Raw genomic sequence first — 20,786 nt, 5'->3', positions numbered from 1 at the left:
CCATGAAGTCGAAGGAATTGTCCGTAGAGCTCCGAGACAGGATTGTATCGAGGCACAGAACTGGGGAAGGGTACCAAAAAATGGCTGCAGCATTGAAGGTCCCCAAGAACACAGTGGCCTCCATCATTCTTAAATGGAAGAAGTTTGGAATCACCAAGACTCTTCCTAGAGCTGGCCACCCGGCCAAACTGAGCAATCGGGAGAGAAGGGCGTACCCAAATATATTGTATTTTCAGTTGTTTAAAGCTGGTGTACAAAACCGAAAGTAAAAGACGCAAAATTGAAATTTAAGAACACAGAAGCATAGAAATAGCACACATAGAAAATATCTACTGCTTCTCAGACATGCTTTCAATTAGAATGATAGATCTAATAACTATTTCTATGTGAATTTGGTCAGATTAAGGGGTTTACTACTGAGACAGAGCCCAGTAGGTCAGATCTCAAACTGCTATTGAAAGGCAGAGGACATTTGTAGACTGCAAGGGCCTCTTGAGAGGAGCAAAGAAGTGTTATTTTTCTAATTTTCAGCGTATTAGAATGTCTACACAATACACTGTTGCAATGTTAAATAGACTGTTGCATGATTCATTGGTGGCCTAGAGCATGTGTACTCATGCCCGGCTCCAGGCCTAAGCCCCCCCCAAAGAAATATAAATAATAGGAATTTACTGTTGACAGTTAGAATAGTAGAATACACAAGATGCAAGTATACAATTTCGTTGTGCATCAGCAGTTTTTCTCTAGTTTTGTCAGTCACTGACAGTCACTAAATTAGACTTGTCAGCTATCAATTTTTAGATTAGCTAAACTTACAGTAATCATGGCCGAATACCGACCAGGCACGGCACTTGCCCAGGGGCCCTGACCTCCAGGGGGACCTCATTGATTTTGTTAGTCACTCTCACTCAGATTTCATTAACATGGCATAAATCATGGCAAAATGTGTAGAATTGCCAGAAATTAGTTTTAAAATTGCAAGAATTACTCTCTCCCTCAGGGAAAAATGAGTAGACTTGCATTAAAAAAATTTTAATTGCTAAATATTCTCTCAGCCACATGGCAAAATGTGTATAACATGTGTATAACAAAATGTGTATAACATCAGTACTTTAAAAAGTACATTTTTCTCTCCGCCATCAGGAGGGGGTGGCTCCCCAAACAAATCTTCCTTAGGGTCCCAAAAGGCTGAATAATTTAACTGTCTGGTATCGTGGTTAAATACATTTAAGAACTAGGTTTAGCTGCAACAGAGTTTGAGTTAGGAGGCGTGAGGATATTCTGTTCAGACAAGCTAGACAGAAGTTGCAAAAAGGGTCAAACAAAAGGGCCACTTTCCAGGCGTACAGGGTTACAGGCAGTCAGGCAGCAAACGGAATGCGGTCTGGAGGAATTTGTCCCACATTTCCTGTCTTTTTGAGGAGCTGCACACAGCGTTTTGATGTGGTGAGTTGCAGTCTACTGACCAGTCCTGTGGGGAACCACATGAGTCTGGCGTCACTTGGGGTTATCGCAGCAGTACTCATGCATATGAAGAGGAAAATAACATTCACATCAGCACTACTGACAAATGTAAAAAGCTGTCAAACTATGGTGTCTTCTTCACAGACAACACATAAAAAAAGGATGTGTGTGTAAAAAGACCTGACGATGAATACAAAACAACTGTTGTATCACATTGTCTTGTAGCTCCAAAAATCTCCCATTACAGTGTACTACTTCATGCTAGTCGCACACTTAACAGGACAATGTTTTCATACACCACAGAGATGAACCTTTTAAATTCATGCACGTTCTTTCGCCTGGTGAGATTTAACCTACGCTAACAAGGCTGGTAAAACACATGCCTCCAATCCAGTCGGTATGACTAGAGGCAGGTTGTGAGGATTGCATTCCGAGATGATAGGAGAATTGAACTTGCCATGTTAATACAGCCCAACCCATCGGAGCGTCAAACTGCATAAGACAATATCCATTTGAGTACATTCTCGCATCTTTAACTTGTTGGTATATTGATATGATTTTATTTAGTTCTCTTTATATACTGATTTAAAATAAACGCAAGATGTTAAGTCACAGCTGGATATAGGCATCTTTCTTGATATATGACACTAATGTATTCATAACAAACCTCACTTCATAACATTTCTCATCAAATGTATTTATAAAGCCCTTGTTACAGATGTAACGAAGTGCTATACAGAAACCCAGCCTTAAACCCCAAGTTCTATTCATCTTAACCCTCAATTTTAAAAGGGCCTATTATATATAGATATGAATCATAAGTCATGTTTTGGGATGTACCTCTGCTTCTGTAATGGGAAATTAGTGTATTTACATTGAACAAAAATATGAATGAAACATGTAAAGTGCTTGTCCCATGTTTCATGAGGTGAAATAAATTCCCAGAAATGTTCCATGTGTCCAAATTTGTTAACATCCCTGTTAGTGAGCATTTCTCCTTCGCCAAGATAATCCAGCCACCTGACAGGTGTGGCATATCAAGAAGCCAGTGGAGGCTGCTGAGGGGTATTTCTGTCTGTAATAAAAGTCCTTTTGTGGGGGAAAACTCATTGGCTGGACCTGGCTCCCCAGTAGGTGGTCCTCCCAGGCCCACCCATGGCTGCTCTCCTGCCCAGTCATGTGAAATCCATAGATAAGGGCCTAATAAATGTATTTCAATTGACTGATTTCCTTCTATGAACTAACTCAGTAAAATCATTGAAATTGTTGCATGTTACATTTAAAATGTTTGAAGAGCCGTAGAAATTCACTCATTAGTAAGGCGTCAAACACTTAACATATCAATGAAAAGGTATTTTATTTCACACATTTACTATTGTTAACAAAGGAAACAAATCTTAAACACAAAATGTTCCTCTTGTCTATTATAACTGATTAATTCTCACAGATGTGCACATTGTCAAGTCAGAAAACAAACACTGCTAGTAACCAACAACAAAGACCTAAGTAGTTGAAATTAAAAAAGGGAACAAAAAAAGTAACAGAGGAAATTAAACAATGCAAAATCTGTCTAGCTGACAAGGCAACAGTTCAAAACTGAAAATCTTCTTCAGTCATATCAATGGCCCAAGCAAACTTGTCTCTTTGGGTTTTGTTGTAAATCTTCTCGATTGGCACATTGAATTTCCTACACCTGCCATGAAAAAAATGTTAAAGTCAATCACATGCTACAAAAATACAAAGTGAAAAAAAGTATATTTTTAGAGGGCAACAAGTGTTGTGGAACTGACAGAGGTCAAGGATAAATGTTAGGCTAAAATGGTGGTTACCAGGCCACTGATATCCTGGGGTCCAGGTAGTTGAGTTTGGACGTGCCCAGAGCGATGACCTTGTTCTCCTCCCTGTCAGTCATCTGCAGCTGGAGTTTCTTCAGCTGTTCCTCCAGCCTCTTCACCACAGACTCCGTCTTCTCAACAAGCCTGGGGAGAGCAGGAGACCAGACATTGGGTCAAATTTTTTATATATATATATATATATATATATGACAACAAAATCACACAAAAATAATCAATGGAAATCCAATTTATCAACCCATGGAGGTCTGGATTTGTAGTCACACTCAAAATTAAAGTGGAAAACCACACTACAGGCTGATCCAACTTTGATGTAATGTCCTTAAAACAAGTCAAAAGGAGGCTCAGTAGTGTGTGTGGCCTCCACGTGCCTGTATGACCTCCCTACAACGCCTGGGCATGCTCCTGATGAGGTGGCGGATGGTCTCCTGAGGGATCTCCTCCCAGACCTGGACTAAAGCATCCGCCAACTGCTGGACAGTCTGTGGTGCAACGTGGCGTTGGTGGATGGAGCGAGACATGATGTCCCAGATGTGCTCAATTGGATTCAGGTCTGGGGAACGTGCGGGCCAGTCCATAGCATCAATTCCTTCCTCTTGCAGGAACTGCTGACACACTCCAGCCACATGAGGTCTAGCATTGTCTTGCATTAGGAAGAACCCAGGGCCAACCGCACCAGCATATGGTCTCGCAAGGGGTCTGAGGATCTCATCTCGGTACCTAATGGCAGTCAGGCTACCTCTGGCGAGCACATGGAGGGCTGTGCGGCCCACCAAAGAAATGCCACCCCACACCATGACTGACCCACCGCCAAACCGGTCATGCTGGAGGATGTTGCAGGCAGCAGAACGTTCTCCACGGCGTCTCCAGACTCTGTCATGTCTGTCACGTGCTCAGTGTGAACCTGCTTTCATCTGTGAAGAGCACAGGGCGCCAGTGGCGAATTTGCCAATCTTGGTGTTCTCTGGCAAATGCCAAACGTCCTGCACGTTGTTGGGCTGTAAGCACAACCCCCACCTGTGGACGTCGGGCCCTCATACCACCCTCATGGAGTCTGTTTCTGACCGTTTGAGAAGACACATGCACATTTGTGGCCTGCTGGAGGTCATTTTGCAGGGCTCTGGCAGTGCTCCTCCTGCTCCTCCATGCACAAAGGCGGAGGTAGCGGTCCTGCTGCTGGGTTGTTGCCCTCCTACGGCCTCCTCCACGTCTCCTGATGTACTGGCCTGTCTCTTGGTAGCGCCTCCATGCTCTGGACACTACGCTGACAGACACAGCAAACCTTCTTGCCACAGCTCGCATTGATGTGCCATCCTGAATGAGCTGCACTACCTGAGCCACTTGTGTGGGTTGTAGACTCCGTCTCATGCTACCACTAGAGTGAAAGCACCGCCAGCATTCAAAAGTGACCAAAACATCAGCCAGGAAGCGGTCTGTGGTCACCACCTGCAGAACCACTCCTTTATTGGGGGTGTCTTGCTAATTGCCTATAATTTCCACCTGTTGTCTATTCCATTTGCACAACAGCATGTGAAATGTATTGTCAATCAGTGTTGCTTCCTAAGTGGACAGTTTGATTTCTCTGAAGTGTGATTGACTTGGAGTTACATTGTGTTGTTTAAGTGTTCCCTTAATGTTTTGGAGCAGTGTATGTATGTATGTATGTATGTATGTATGTATGTAAATAAAAAGTATAATTATTTATCTGTGCTTGATTGAGCTTGCCTGGCTTAAATTTGATCAACAGAATGATCTGATGTTAAAGCAATAGAGGCTCAGTAGCCTAACAAGCACCGCAGTAGCAATTTGAAATAGCCCTTCCAGCTGAAATTGTAGAAGTAGTTTATAGGTTATGAAAGGTCAAATCCACTGGTTGTTATCCTACAATGTCAGTAACAGTAGAGTCAAATGACCAACTGCAAGATTCACTCATTTCACTGGTCAATTTCACCCTATCAAAAAGTACTCACTTCCTGGTCTTCTCAGTTCCGCCCTTCTTGTGCTCTTTTTTGGCTTCTTTCAGCTCCTTCTTCGCTACATCTAACTGTTGCTGCTTCTGCGCAACCTGGAACAATAAAATGGAGTATGTTAGACAATGATTCACTGTTAAAGGGAATTTCTGTACATGCTTATATGGTAATAAAACAAAAATAATCAAGATAATGGATCTGAACATTAGACAATATTGCAAAGGAGCATAGATGGTTTTAAAATGGCACTATATGAAGCACAAAAAACATACACCATTCATACATTTTCCAGTTACCTTGTCCTGCAAGTTTTGCATGGATTTCTCAAAGGTCTTGGGTGCTGCCCTCTGGTGGTTACAGAGAATGGCCACAGCTCTGTTGGCTCGGTTATAGGAAAGCAGTTTCTCCTCCAGACTCATGTCAGCTGAGGAGGAAAACAGGCATGTCTTTCAATATTGTACTGTCTTCACTATACATCTGCTTGTTTCACAGCTTCATATAGTTATAACACCGAGAACACAAGTGATAATGCCAGAGAAGCCAGTGTTGTTTGGAGGATATATTGGCATGGGTGGTGTTAGGCCCGAGACCAACTCCAGAAAAACAACTAGGGCTACGTATGTCACAGAGGGTAGCCAGAGCAGAGCGGAGAAATCTTGTCAGCTATTCTAAACTAGATCTAGAAAAAAACCTGCACTGAGTGTATTGATGGTGTAAAAGGAAGTGGGCTAACCAGTGGTGAGCTTGTTGAGCTGTTCTTGCAGAGTGGTGGAGGCGTTGAAGGTTCTGAACACTTTTGCTGTCAGCCCCGGCATGGACTGGTTCAAATGCTTGTTCAAGTAGGTAGTCTACCAAACAAACAACAACCAAGTGTAACTGTATCTGCACAGCTAGATAAGCCTACTGTGTGAATCACATAGCTAGCTAGTCATTATTTGGGTGACACTCATTTTAGAGCAAACATGAAATAACCAGGTGCAGGTCTTCAACTTACGTTTATTCTATCAAACAGGTCATCCTCAGGCTCCTTGTTTTCCATGAACAGCTTCAGGTTCTTGAAAACCTGTGTACAAATAATGTCTTTGCATATTAGACAGATGTTTAACCCTTGCTTGCCACCCCATTATAATAATGGAGGAGTGGAGATGTAACAGGTGCTAGACAGTGCTGCTCACCCTGCCTTCCACAGGCACCTCGTTATAATAGCGAATAGAGTCTTTGCCCAGGAAGTCAAACTCCACCATGAACTCCTGGCCCCCCTTCTCCTGGTGCAGGGTGATGTGTTCCACTCTCAGAGAGCAGCAGCCCACCGTGTCCGCTGTCTCACTCTCCTCCTTCTCATTCCCCGCTCGCAGGGCCAGCTACATTTACACACACACACACACACACACACACACACACACACACACACACACACACACACACACACACACACACACACACACGTTAGTGAGGGAGATGTATACTGTACATGTGGGTACTAGGTAGGGTTGGGTAATATTAGCATATTATTGTCTTGACAGCCATCGATGGCGGCGACATCGTCATGTGGCAGACGACGGTTTAGCCAATTTGAACATGACTGGCGGTGCTGGCGGTGCGTAAGCACGGAGTCGGGCAGCACACAAGGCACATTCCAAGTAATTATTATATTTCTATTTGCTATCGCCTATTTCAATGCATTCAGAAAGTATTCAGACCCCTCAACTTTTTCTACAGTTACGTTACAGCCTTATTCGAAAATGTATGAAATAGTTCCCCCCCAATATACACACACATTACCCAATAATGACAAAGCAAAAACAGGTTAAGAAATTATAAAAAAAATCTAAAACTGAAATCACTTTTAAAAAAAACAATGTTAGATTTTTCTTCTTTAACAAGACATAAGCAGATATATTACATGAATGTTTTTTTTGGGGATCAAAAACCACATCAAAAGTTAAAAGCAAAAAAAAAAGTAACATCTAAGACGAAACAAAAGTGTTACAGAAGCGTAAAACCACCCAAATTAAATTTTACAGTGGTCTGATGCAATAGGATAGAACATTTGGGACAAATTTCAGATGAAACACAGCGCCACAAGCCAATCGGATATCTCTCACCATCACCCCACATGCACACAAAGCATAGTACACTACCCAGAGTTCCCTTCATTAGCCAATATTTCACCCACATCACTCTGCTCCACAAAATCCCCAAATGGTCCCCAAACATGTCGTTTACCCTTAACCGTATATGTTATCTTTTCCATGGTTAGGCAAGATGACATTTCCCTAAGCCATTGGGCAATACTAGGCCTGTTCACACTTTCCCAGGCAAGAGCTATCAAGCATTTTTCTTGCAACAAGCACATATCTAAGTGTTTGTACTTGGTTCTTTAGATGAGGATTGATTGGGTATAACCCAAGGATAAACACTATGGGATGGAGAGGCAATTTTACTGATACTATTTGGGTTATCATATGTGATACCTCTAGGGTTGCAAAGGGTCGGAAACCTTCTGGTAAATTTCCAGACATTTTCCATGGGAAATTAAGGCCTGGAATTTTGCTTAAATTCATTAAAAAAGTAAGGAACACACAAGGAAATTCTAGGTCTTGTGGCATATTTTGGTTAAACTATCCCCAATTCAATGGGATTGCAACCCTCTGCATGCACAGTGCATTCTTCCATCACATGTGCAGCTGATTCTCAAGATCTTGCACACTAATGAGATGCTATTGATCCCACACTACTACACTGTCTGAGCCAAGGACTACATGCTTTCTGGTAAGTATTGATTACAATACTGGGTGGGGTGAATATATTTTATATGACATACATGATTTTTTAATGACTGGTAAATAGTAGCCTACAGCAAAGTGTGTTTAAATAATTTGTAACTTAACCTCTCTAGGGCAGGCGGGACGAATTCGTCCCACCTACGCAACAGCCAGTCTAATCCAGTGGTGCGATTTTCAAATACCTTAGAAATGCTATTACTTCAATTTCTCAAACATATGACTATTTTACAGCTATTTAAAGACAAGACTCTCGTTAATCTAACCACACTGTCCGATTTCAAAAAGGCTTTACAACGAAAGCAAAACATTAGATTATGTCAGCAGAGTACCCAGCCAGAAATAATCAGACACCCATTTTTCAAGCTAGCATATAATGTCACAAAAACCCAAACCACAGCTAAATGCAGCACTAACCTTTGATGATCTTCATCAGATGACAACCCTAGGACATTATGTTATACAATACATGCATGTTTTGTTCAATCAAGTTCATATTTATCAAAAACCAGCTTTTTACATTGGCATGTGACGTTCAGAACTAGCAAACTTCCGGGGAATTTACTAACAATTTACTAAATTACTCACGATAAACGTTCACAAAAAGCATAACAATTATTTTAAGAATTATAGATACAGAACTCCTCTATGCACTCGATATGTCCGATTTTAAATCAGAAAAAAAAAATCAGATTTACTATTACAAAAGTTTGATTACCTTTTGTTGTCTTCGTCAGAATGCACTCCCAGGACTGCTACTTCAATAACAAATGTTGGTTTGGTCCAAAATAATCCATCGTTATATCCAAATAGCGGCGTTTTGTTCGTGTGTTCCAGAAACTATCCGAAATGGTAAATCAGGGTCGTGCGCATGGCGCAATTCGTGACAAAAAAAATCTAAATATTCCATTACCGTACTTCGAAGCATGTCAATCGCTGTTTAAAATCCATTTTTATGCCATTTTTCTCGTAAAAAAGCGATAATATTCCGACCGGGAATCTCCATTTAGCTAAACAGAGGAAAGAAAACAAAGCTTTCGGTCGACGCGGGCACGAGCCTGAGTCTCACAGTACTGTAACCAGCCACTACCCAAACGCGCGACTTTTTTTTCAGCCAGAGCCTGCAAAGCCACGATTCAGCTTTTTGCCGCCTTCTGAGAGTCCATGTGAGCCGTGGGAAGTGTCACGTTATAGCAGAGATCATTTGTAATGAATAGAGATGGCAAAGAAGTTCAAGAAATGGTCAGACAGGGTACTTCCTGTACAGAATCTTCTCAGGTTTGACCTGCCATTTGAGTTCTGTTATACTCACAGACACCATTCAAACAGTTTTAGAAACTTTAGGGTGTTTTCTATCCAAAGCCAATAATTATATGCATATTCTAGTTACTGGGCAGGAGTAGTAACCAGATTAAATCGGGTACGTTTTTTTATCCAGCCGTGTCAATACTGCCCCCTAGCCCTAACAGGTTAACAATTTCTGATAGTTTTTGCTACCCTGTGGGTTTTAGCTTGCTTGAGCCTGCTAACTGAGGAGTTGTAATTCACCTGTTTCCATACATGTTTCATTTTAAAACATTTATCTTATAAAGGAGTTGTTTAATCTAAACGCTTAACTAGTTCTGTTTTTCTTTTGCTAATTTTTTTCTAATCTTTACAGGAAAATGCCAGGCACTATCTGATGTGTGGAGACATTTCACTGCAGCTAATGTAGAAGGAAAAGCTGTGTACATTTGTAAATACTGTGCCAAATCATATGAAGAATGCAACAAAGATGCAGAATCATCTGGCCAAGTGCATAAAGTTCCCTCAGCGCTCACAACAAAGGCTTCCCATCTAGTACAAGCTGAAGTCTGTTGTATTAATTGACAAGTATAGGTCAAACTGCTGTCCAATGTATTCTGTAAAACTTGTATCTTGCAGCCATTTAGGTTGGAAGCGCCATTTAGGTGGGTAACCTACTAAATTAGAATCGGAATATATAAGAGATGACAATGCTATCATAAAAACAATCTTCAAATTTTAGAGCGTAATGCTGCTGAGAACATAAAATAGTCTGGTGAGTGCTTGAGTAACAGGAGTATTCCACATCATCTGGTTAATTTCTCTCCAAATCTATATTAAGTTTAAATCCTTCATAAAATGCTGTATGGTTTTCCTAGATTAGGTGTGGGAGTAGTTTGAACCCGAGGTGCCATCTTTAACAGGATCTAAAGTGCAATTAAAGTCTCCTGCAACAATATAATTACAAGGAAGTGTGGAAAGGTTTAAAAACAAATCATTAAAGACTTTAGAGTCATCGTCGTTGGGACCATATGCATTAAATTAAAACTGCTCGGACAGCAAGGTACCCCGTATAATAATATATCTGCCGGTGGGATCACAAATTGTTCGCAATATCTGATATGCAATGGACTTATGGATAAGAATAATAACTCCCCTTGCATGGTAACTAAATGAGGCTGCAATGACCTGCCCAGGCCACCTCTCGCGTATCTTAGGAATGTCACCAGATAAAAGATGTGATTCTTGCAAAAATATGATCTTCGCCTGAAGTTGTTTTAATCTACTTATTACCCGTTTTATTTAATCCCCTACAGTTCCAGGATGTAAATTTAACCTTAACACTACGAGTCATCGAATTTACCAGGGACACGAACTAAAACATTGCCCCACAAGAGCACATTAGATCAGCAATAATATACCAATAGACCTCTGTTACCACCATAAACAAAAACACAAAGGACGCTTTAAAGCACGTCAATGTACAAAAACACATGCCTAACAATCAACCAGGAATGTGTGATGAACCCTCTCACCCCAAAGTCTAACAGACCTCCCCCTCCCAGTGACACTCCGTATAAGGTGCTCAGATCCATACACACACACACACACACCACACACACACACACGAGGAGCCGCCTCTGCAGTTTTTTCCCCCTTTGTACACCTTCTGCCCCGCCACTTGTCATTGCACCATATTGTGCTGACCAGGAGTGAGCCAGAAAATAAGGCCTCCGTGATCTAGCCTCCTATAGGCCTAAAGAAAACAAACCCGCACCAGGATGTTCCAATGCATAAAAAGAAAAGTTTCATGGTACATCAAATTATAATAAGACTTACTTGTAAACTGGCTATGTTATTATAGTTTAATAGACAGTGCTACCATGTTACTAGATAACTAACACGGTGAACTGGCTCAAACTGTAAATACCCGTTTAGACAAAACCCAAAGCAACAGTACGAAAATGTCCCAAAAATAGATCAAAGTTTAACTTTACGTTGCTATTGCCTCTTCTTCAGTGTTGCTCCGCTTCCACACGTCTTGCCTAGCTTCTCAAGAAACTGCTCTGCCTCGGCTGGTGTTTCAAAAATGTAGGAACGATCGCCGTGGGAGACCCTCAGGCGCGCTGGAAAGATGATTCCATACCGGATAGCCTTAGCCGCTGTTGCTTGACACTGTCGAAGTGTTTCTACTGCTTGTGGATTTCCATGGAGAGATCTGGGAAAAACATTACAAGAATCGGCAAGTTCTCTCCCTTTCGTCCTGGCTGCATTCACCACGCGCATCTTATCTTTATAGTTTAACAACTTCATTACCAGAGCCCTCGGGGGTGCGTTGGGGGCAGATAGTGGGCCAGAAATCCGATGAGCTCTCGCAATGATCAAGGAGAGCAGAGTGGCTCCATCTTCAGAGCCTTGGGAAGCCACCGCTCTAGGAATGAGCAAGCATCGCTCCCCTCGGCGCCTTCGGGGAGATGTACCAGTCTCAAGTTCGATCTCCTGCTGGGGCCCTCCAAATCAACTAGTTGAGGTAAGCGATTCAACCTTTTCCTCAAGAGCGGTGGTCGTTGCCTGCAGGGCTATAATGTCTTTGGTTCCAGAGATGCGTACCTCAGCCTGAGAGATTTGCCCAGCACATTATTTGACTTCCTTTTTAACTTTGTCCACTGCTGACAGTACATTTTACAAATTTGATAGAGAATTCTGCATTCATTTCTTTGATGGCCTTGAGGATATCTTTGGAGCTAACAGCACTGCACGTGTTTGTCGCCTCAGTCCTACTTCCACCACTAGCACATGAAGCTAGCACGGCGCCTTCGTCCTCAGACTAAACTTCCACTCGTTAAGTCTGGCTTTTTGGTGTGACTTTTCTTTGTCGGCATTGTGGGTTTCAGAAGCTAATAAACTATTACTGCCTTTCCTGGTACATTAAGCTTAAGGATGAACTTATTTCAGGATTTATTTCAAATTTGTAGCAGAGCTAAACAATATGGGACTGGTCACCATATCACCTGAAATATCACATTTACATAAGTCTTCAGACCAATAACTCAGTACTTTGTTGAAGCACCTTTGGCAGCGATTACAGCCTCGAGTCTTCTTGGGTATGACGCTACAAGCTTGGCACACATGTATTTGGGGAGTTTCTCCCATTCTTCTCCACAGATTTTCAAGCTCTGTCAGGTTGGATGGAAAGCATGGCTGCACAGCTATTTTCAGGCCTCTCCAGAGATGTTCGATCGGGTTCAAGTCCGGGCTCTGGCTGGGCCACTCAAGGACATTGAGACTTGTCCCAAAGACACCCCTGTGTTGTCTTGGCTGTGTGCTTAGGGTCGTTGTCCTGACCTCCACCCCAGTCAGAGGTCCTGAGCGCTCTGGTGCAGGTTTTCATCGAGGATCTCTGTGTACTTTGCTCCGTTCATCTTTCCCTCGATCCTGACTAGTCTCCCAGTCCCTGAAAAACATCCCCACAGCATGATGCTGCCACCACCACCATGCTTCACCGTAGGGATGGTGCCAGGTTTCCTCCAGATGTGACGCCTGTCATCCAGGCTAAAGAGTTCAATCTTGGTTTCATAAGACCAGGGAATATTGTTTCTCATGGTGTGAGAGTACTTTAGGTGCCTTTTGGCAAACTTCAAGTAGGCTGTCATGCGCCTTTTACTGAGGAGTGGCTTCCATCTGGCCACTCAACCATAAAGGCCTGATTGGTGGAGTGCTGCAGATATGGTTGTTCTTCTGGAAGGTTCTCCGATCTCCACAGAGGAACTCTGGAGCTCTGTCAGAGTGATCATCAGGTTCTTAGTCACCTCCCTGACCAAGGGCATTCTTCCCCGATTGTTCAGTTTGGCCGGGCGGCCTCATCTAGGATGAGTCTCGGTGGTTCCAAACTTCTTCCATTTAAGAATGATGGAGGCCACTGTGTTCTTGAGGACCTTCAATGATGCAGACATTTTTGCACCCTTCCCCAGATCTGTGCCTCGACACTCTATGGACAATTCCGTCGACCTCATGGCTTGGTTTTTGCTCTGACATGCACTGTCAACTGTGGGACCTTACATAGACAGGTGTGTGCCTTTTCAAATCATGTCCAAACAATTTAAATTTACCACAGGTGGACTCCAATCAAGAAACATCAGGGACGATCAATGGAAACAGGATGCAACAGAGCGCAATTTCGAGACTCATAGCAAAGGGTCTAAATACCTATGTAAAGTTTATTTTTTATTTTTATTTATAACTGTTTCTACTGTGATTATGGGGTAGTGCGTACATTGATGAGGGATAAATAAAAAAAAACATTTTAGAGTAAGGCTGTAATGTAACAAAATGTGGGAAAAAAATACAGGAGTCTGAATACTTTCCAAATGCACTGAATGTTATACAGAACGCAAGAGAGGAACGTAGTCTAGACAAAACTGAGAATTCCACCAAAGCAGCGCAAAATATCCATTCAGACAATATGCTCTCCCTCAGATGCATGGGCCTAAACCTATTAATTGCTTTTATAAACAGACATCTCCTAACTATCTTGCATCTAGCCGTTTAAAAAAAAGGTAGGCTATATTCCCTTCAATAGGTTTTGTATATGACTTTGGGCTATATGCTTGCATCATTGTATGCATGCATGGCTTTCTCATCAAACAATGAATGAATCTGGAGTTCCATCTCAAAAAGTTGTTTGAATAGCCTAAAAACTATTAGCAAGGGGACAGATAATGAATAGTCTAAAAACGTAAGGTAGCAAGGGGACTAATAAGAGTGAACAAACATCAACAGCCTATAGAAAAACCGAACGACAAGTTTAAATCAAGTTTAATTTATTTCTAAATGAGCTTATCTGTGTGGGGTGGAAAAAATCCTGACCCTCCATACGAGGTTGAAAACCAAAATGGCCAATAACCTATCCTCCTACTAGGCCCATCATTAAAGCTTTAAGACAAGTAACAATAATGAACAGTAGGCTATTTCCCAAATATTCTAATAACCTAAAAAAGTTCTGTCCTAAAGTTGCCGCTTTCAAAAAGAACAAGAATGAACGGAGTCTACAGGGGTGTACCATAGTACATCACAATATTCTATGAGTACATAATCATGATGGAACAAAGATAGACTTCACCCAACCCTAGTACGCACACGAGTGTTCTGCAATATGTGTTTGAGGTGATATAAAAGGGTTTGCATTTTGTTAACCACACTGCGGTAAGATAGTTGTGAGGTCTGTACCTTGTCGATGAAGTAGAGAGCCACTCCTCTCTGTCTGGTCTTCATCTCTCGGTTCTTCCAGTCATCACGGTACAGCCTCCTGATGGTCTCCACCTTAAGCTTGAGTTTACGAGCCACCTCGTACTTCTGCCAGTCCTTCTCCCCCTGAGCACAGAGAGAAAAACATTGTCTAAGGCAAACTCTGAACTACTGGCTTGATATGTATGCAATCTTTTTACTGAGTTCAGTCTTCAGACTCTTCTCAAAAGTTTGGGTTTGTTTTTCCACTAAAACAAACCCACTGAGGTAAACAAAGGTGAAGGGAAAGGCTCCGTACCTTGAGTTTGGAGCTGGGGTTGAGCATGACGTACTTGAAGTTGCCCTGGACGTTCTCCACCCAGGAGGCTAGCCAGGTCACTGTGTTGTCATGCTGCACCTTCCTCCACTTGTGGCCCTTAGGGGCCACCGGAATATTGGAGCCTCTGGAAAAACAACCAAAACACTATTTCTATAGCTTATTGCCTTTCGGCACATATTTGCTGTTTAATTCCCGATTGGGAGTTCCATAAAGTTATAGTGAGGTTGTTTGTTCTTAGTGCTCTCCCGGGGCCCCTCACTTGCTGCAGTTGATGGTGATTTCCTCTGGCTGGATCCTCTTCTTCAGCTTGCCCATCTTGGGGTGTTCTCCCCGGCCACGGAACAGCCCCGGAGGTTCCACACGGAAGTTCCCGATCTTCTCCCGGTGACCGTCCAGCTCACAGAAGCCATACTCCTCCGTCAGCTTGTTGTTCTCCTCTTTCAGGACCTAACAGAAGCACAATCCAAAGACTTCCAGATTTGCAATGATAGTGTGACCTCAAAAAATGTATATATATTTTGGGGGATTCACTTGGATATGCAGAATGACGTACCATCAATTAAATTCAAAGCAAGTGGAACAATATACTTCAATACTTACATAACGTTATAAACGCAGCTCTAAGCTGTTGATACTTGGCTAAGTTACCTGTTTCTGTTCTTTAGTCATAGCCTTCTTCTCCTCAGACTTCTCCAGGAAGTACTTGTTGATATGTGTGAAATCACACTTCGACAACTTCTTGATCTGTTCCCTCTCCTCTACTGTCATTTCCTGTTATGTAAAATCCTGATGAGCTCAATATCAACCACTACATTGACCTTCATTCTCACACACACAAACAAAATGCTGCTTAACAACTGTGGTTGTTCATTGCAAAATGCAAGTCTCGACTCAACCAGAGACTAACCTCTCTCCAGTCGGTGAAGAAGTTCTCCTGGAAGGAACTCTTGGTTGTGTACTCGTGGTCCAGCATCTTGGCGTAAAACGTGGCTACTTCCTCAGCAGCCAAACTCAGTTTTACAGGGTTCCCTATGAATCACAGAACGCTGAATGTTAGGTCTGCTTTGCTGTAAAGCTAAAACGAGACAGGGAAACTATGAGGATGAGTAAGATGGTTTAATATAGGGTGGTAAGTAACTCACCATTGTAAAAGAAAGTCACGTTATTTGGTAATGGCTCGTATTCTGGTGGGAAAAGTGGACCTTTATGTTCCAACGTGGTCCATTTGTTCCCGTTGTTGGAATTACCTTCCTCCCACCTGACAACAAGCGTATCGCAATTTAATTACAGTACAGAAAGACATAAAAGGTTTGAAGGTTTAAAATCTAATACAAGGGAGACAATACAATATATAAAATACATCTCCATACCAGATCAAGCTACAGTAAGGTTTGCTAACGTACCCGTTTACATTAATGTGTGGCTAGCTAGAATTACCCTGGTCGTCACTGTCTGCACTGTTTTGACAAATATAACGTTACTTAGCTATACTGTTCATGCGTGGTTTGGAGTAAGCTACTGTAAGATTAGCTATTTACCAGCTTTAGCCAGCGTTTACTCACCTGGCTTTGGGCTCATGCTTAATCTTTACAGAAGTTCGGTAAAATCGTAATGAGTAAACCGCAGACCAACTTCTATTAAATTTCACCGACTGATATATCAAGTTTGCAAAAAAAATGCTGTATTTGTTCATTCCAGATTAGCAAGAATGAATGAGATTCACAGGCGACAAGAACTTTCATAGCTCTGTCAAAACAATGTACACGTGTGTTGAACTATTAATAGTGTCCCCCTAGAAACAAACGATTGTTATCGGTTCCGGCTACAAATGAGCGTAATATTAATGTCAACCACTATAACAGGGGGAAAAATGTTATAAAAACAAATATAAATTCAGTCAAATATGATACTTGCCCATTACATGCAATACAGAGTAAATAATTGCGCAATTACCATTTCCATGTACTGTCCTCCCCTTCTTTTTTACCACCCTTCTCCTTCTTGGACTTCCCATCATCTCCATCTTTTCTTTTCTTCTTAGATTCCTCTTTTCCTTCTGGCTTCTTTTTACGTTTCTTTTCATCGGTTGTCTTTGTGTCTTTACCACTTCTATCTTTTTTCTCCCTTTCTTTCTTGGCATTCTCCTTTTTTACGGCAGTTTCTTTTTTACCGTCACCTGTCAGTAGAACATCAGTTTCAAGTGAATCTTTGCTCTTCCTCTTTTTAGAGTTGCCATCGGAACTACAGAGAAAATAAAATAAAACTTTTAGCATGACTTTCAAATGCAAACTATTTAAAATGGTAAGAGAAAATGCTTGTAAATAAAGCTTTGTGGAAATGTACTATAAAATCCACCATAACACAAAACATAGCCATTTGGCACATATTTGATATTGTCATTAAAATGAACAACGCAAAACAAGTCTGTTCACTCAGAGCATAGCATATTCCTTGTATGAAGCATTTTTACTGTGGAACTTAATGCTGTTCACCTGTTAACTGATATTTCACCGACTTTTCGATGCTCAGGATTTCTCTCGTCTGTCCCGTGGTGTCCCTTTTTGCTACTTTTAGATTTGTGCTACATTGACATAATAGGTGAGAAACAAGACAAGCAACATCACCAATCACATTGATAATTGAAAATAATAATAAAAAAGCCTAGTCAGGTACCTTGTGTTTATCTTTTTGTGAATCCCCAGTTTTCTTGGATTTTTTGTCAGACCTAGTTAAAGAGAGAAATGCAATTTACCCCAAACCAAGTGACCGTTTTTGTCAATAAATAAACTCATCATGCAAGGAAGGGTCAATTGTAGCCTACCTCTCCATATCTGAATGCTCAATTGGTGCGAACAAGTCAACTTCCTGTATCTCTGTCTTGGTCACTTTCCTCTCATCTGATTCCGTGTGCTTGGCAGAGATATTGTTGTTTAAGTCAATGGTGCTGAAAATAAAAATAAATAAAAAAATCACCAACTTTGCTTTCCCACCGTTTACATTCAAGAATATATTTTCACTTTTGGGGTGAATAATTTGAACATCAGAGAAAAACGTACTTCTTTCCAGAAGGTAGTGATGCATCCTGTGAGAGAAAGACAGAAACCCCATGAATAAACATGATCTAAAATGTTTTGCTAATACAGGGATATGCAGTAACTAGGCCTGTGTATATCATGTTATAGCAGAGAGGAAGAGGTGAAGCGAGAGGTTTCTGTCACACCAAAATCTGTCCAAAATAAGACCAATGCGTTTCTATGGGCTTATTTAGGACCTAAACTTGTCGTCTGCCTTCCCGCTTTTGGGATGACTCCCATTGTTAGGGCGGAGACATGAGCATCTTGTCATTATGTACAGATCTCTGGTGATAGTCTGTGGTTCTTACCATGGCTACACCTTTGGTCTTCACATCTGCATGGTCGTTCTCCGAGACAGCTTTTAAAACCCCAGAACTGATGAAGGAAAGACAGAAACAAATGCATTGTTAAAACAAGATGAAATGAGATAATCGCTAAACAAGTTGACCACTGATTTAAATAAAACAGAACACATCGGACAATACTACACCCTTCATTGTGAATGAAGACATGTAAGTGGGAGATTGTAATTAAGGGCGCTTTCACATATCCCCTGTATGTAAATGAATCCTAATAGATAGATCTATCCATACTCACCTTGTGATCTTCGGCTCCTGCAGAGGTTTACGAGGATGCTTAGAACTGGAGTGCTTCGCCTATGAAATAAAATTATCATCAGACATGCGCATGCATGTGCATTAGTATGGATGAATGGTCTATTTTCCTGTAAGGCTAAGATTTGGATGTTAGTAATTGATTAGGAATTCCTGGTGTTTATCACGCGATATAATTGAGATGGGGTCTGGATCTCATGCATGCTGCCTCTGTCTGGTCTTAACTTTCATATAGTTGACGTTCCACTCTCCAAACACTCCAAATGGTGCATTACATTACCTTGTGCTTCAGCTCGGTTCCCTCTTTTTTGTCCCTTTCCCCATCCTTACTCCTCTTCCTGTGTTGGACCATAGGGAAGTGTGAATTTAGCTTTTCATAATAATCCTGATTTATATTCAGATAAAAACAATGACCTCTTTGTAATGAATAGGCTCTATTCTACTACCTTGTCACTGAGATAAGTAACCTCAACTATACACACTTCCACCCCAAACCCAATTCTATCATGACGACAACCTGACCAAGGACCAGTGGTATGAGGTATCTTCAGGAAACTCACCTGTCTGTTGGGCTCTCATCCCTCTTAGATTCTGATGCTGTTCTTTTCCTGCTGGATGTTTTGGCTCCTCCATGCCCTTCATTGTCTTCCAGTTTCATCACTCAAATTTGACCGTAGAAAATGTAGGTAGCGTTAACAATTAAGTCTTTAAAGTAGACAATGTTTTATCAAGTTGAATTGTACCTGTGTATAGTTATCATATTGTAAAGTTTCAATTCCACACCATTTTAGACACACGAGGTCGAATTACGGATGGTTATTTGTAGATCAATTTGCCATGTCACGATTTTACTGCTTGGAGGGTCGATAATCTGGCAATATTACTTGAAGTTTGTAAACAAACACGTTCATAAAATTGTCAAATTATTTTATTTCAGTTGAAAAATGCTAACATATCTGAAAGTATTTGCATTCTTTACCTGTAAACAGAGTTGTCCGTGTTCTCAATTCACAATCGTGTCCATTACACTCTCGATGAGATTGAGAACTCACGACACCTGAAAGTTTTCAAGTACCAAAAGCGACCTACTGCGCATGCTTGAACGCCCAGGGTCAACCATAAATCCAGCCAAATAACATATTGACATACATTTACAACGAATAGTGTATGTTTAAAACTTGCTCAAATATAAAGTTATTAGCAAGGTCAGCAAATAGATCATTAAAAAATGTGACACAATGACTGAATAGATCTAACATAGCCTAGCCTTGATGAACACACTTTAATACAGTGGTGGAAAAAAGTACCCAATTGTCATACTTGAGTAAAAGTATAGATACCTTAATAGAAAGTTACTCAAGTAAAAGTGAACGTCACCCAGTAAAATAATACTTGAGTAAAAGTCTAAAAGTATTCGGTTGTAAATATACTTAAGTATCAAAACATCTCGCTTCATACTTGTCGCCAAACCCACTGGCTACAGGTTATCTACAAGTCTCTGCTAGGTAAAGCCCCGCCTTATCTCAGCTCACTGGTCACCATAGCAGCACCCACCCGTAGCACACGCTCCAGCAGGTATATCTCAGTGGTCACCCCCAAAGCCAATTCCTCCTTTGGTCATCTTTCCTTCCAGTTCTCTGCTGCCAATGACTGGAACGAACTGCAAAATTCTCTGAAGCTGGAGACTCATATCTCCCTCACTAGCTTTAAGCACCAGCTGTCAGAGCAGCTCACAGATCACTGCACCTGTACATAGCCCATCTGTAAACAGCCCATCTATCTACCTACCTCATCCCCATACTGCATTTATTTATTTATCTTGCTCCTTTGCACCCCAGTATCTCTACTTGCACATTCATCTTCTGCACATCTACCATTCCAGTGTTTAATTGCTATATTGTAATTACTTCGCCACCATGGCCTATTTATTGCCTTATTTTACCTCATTTGCACTCACTGTATATAGACTTTTTGTTTTCTTTTGTTCTACTGTATTATTGACTGTATGTTTTGTTTATTCCATGTGTAACTCTGTGTTGTTGTATGTGTCGAATTGCTATGCTTTATCTTGGCCAGGTCGCAGTTGCAAATGAGAACTTGTTCTCAACTAGCCTACCTGGTTAAATAAAGGTGAAAAAAATAATATATATATATATATATATATATATACTTAAGTATCAA

At 41.3% G+C, this 20,786-nt stretch overlaps 1 protein-coding gene across 2 annotated transcripts; it reads right to left on the bottom strand.

The window, feature by feature from the left end:
• Window positions 1-2,804: 2,804 nt before the first annotated feature.
• LOC106579647 (DNA topoisomerase I, mitochondrial-like) lies at window positions 2,805-19,695 on the bottom strand. Of its 2 annotated transcripts, XM_014159756.2 has the most exons (23): window positions 19,585-19,695; window positions 19,166-19,265; window positions 18,886-18,943; window positions 18,589-18,647; window positions 18,300-18,366; window positions 17,974-17,999; window positions 17,739-17,861; window positions 17,591-17,642; window positions 17,410-17,498; window positions 16,871-17,158; window positions 16,060-16,175; window positions 15,825-15,946; window positions 15,566-15,688; window positions 15,177-15,364; window positions 14,897-15,041; window positions 14,581-14,724; window positions 6,463-6,648; window positions 6,282-6,350; window positions 6,021-6,135; window positions 5,584-5,711; window positions 5,288-5,382; window positions 3,294-3,443; window positions 2,805-3,157 (listed from the first exon to the last, which is right to left on the bottom strand). In XM_014159756.2, exons 2-23 carry the CDS (start codon window positions 19,261-19,263, stop codon window positions 3,055-3,057), a joined length of 2,544 nt encoding a protein of 847 aa, XP_014015231.1. In that variant the 5' UTR covers window positions 19,264-19,265; window positions 19,585-19,695; the 3' UTR covers window positions 2,805-3,054. The 2 variants fall into 2 exon arrangements, with proteins under 2 accessions (XP_014015231.1, XP_014015232.1); XM_014159757.2 differs by lacking the exons at window positions 16,871-17,158; window positions 17,410-17,498; window positions 17,591-17,642; ... (5 more) ...; window positions 19,166-19,265; window positions 19,585-19,695 and adding an exon at window positions 16,480-16,698.
• Between the last annotated feature and the right edge of the window lie 1,091 nt (window positions 19,696-20,786).

This window comes from Salmo salar, chromosome ssa19, assembly GCF_905237065.1.
Source record: "Salmo salar chromosome ssa19, Ssal_v3.1, whole genome shotgun sequence".
In the NCBI taxonomy this organism is placed as follows: domain Eukaryota; kingdom Metazoa; phylum Chordata; class Actinopteri; order Salmoniformes; family Salmonidae; genus Salmo; species Salmo salar.
The sequence above is the reverse complement of the archived record's forward strand: the minus strand, read 5'-3'. Positions and strand labels throughout refer to the sequence as shown.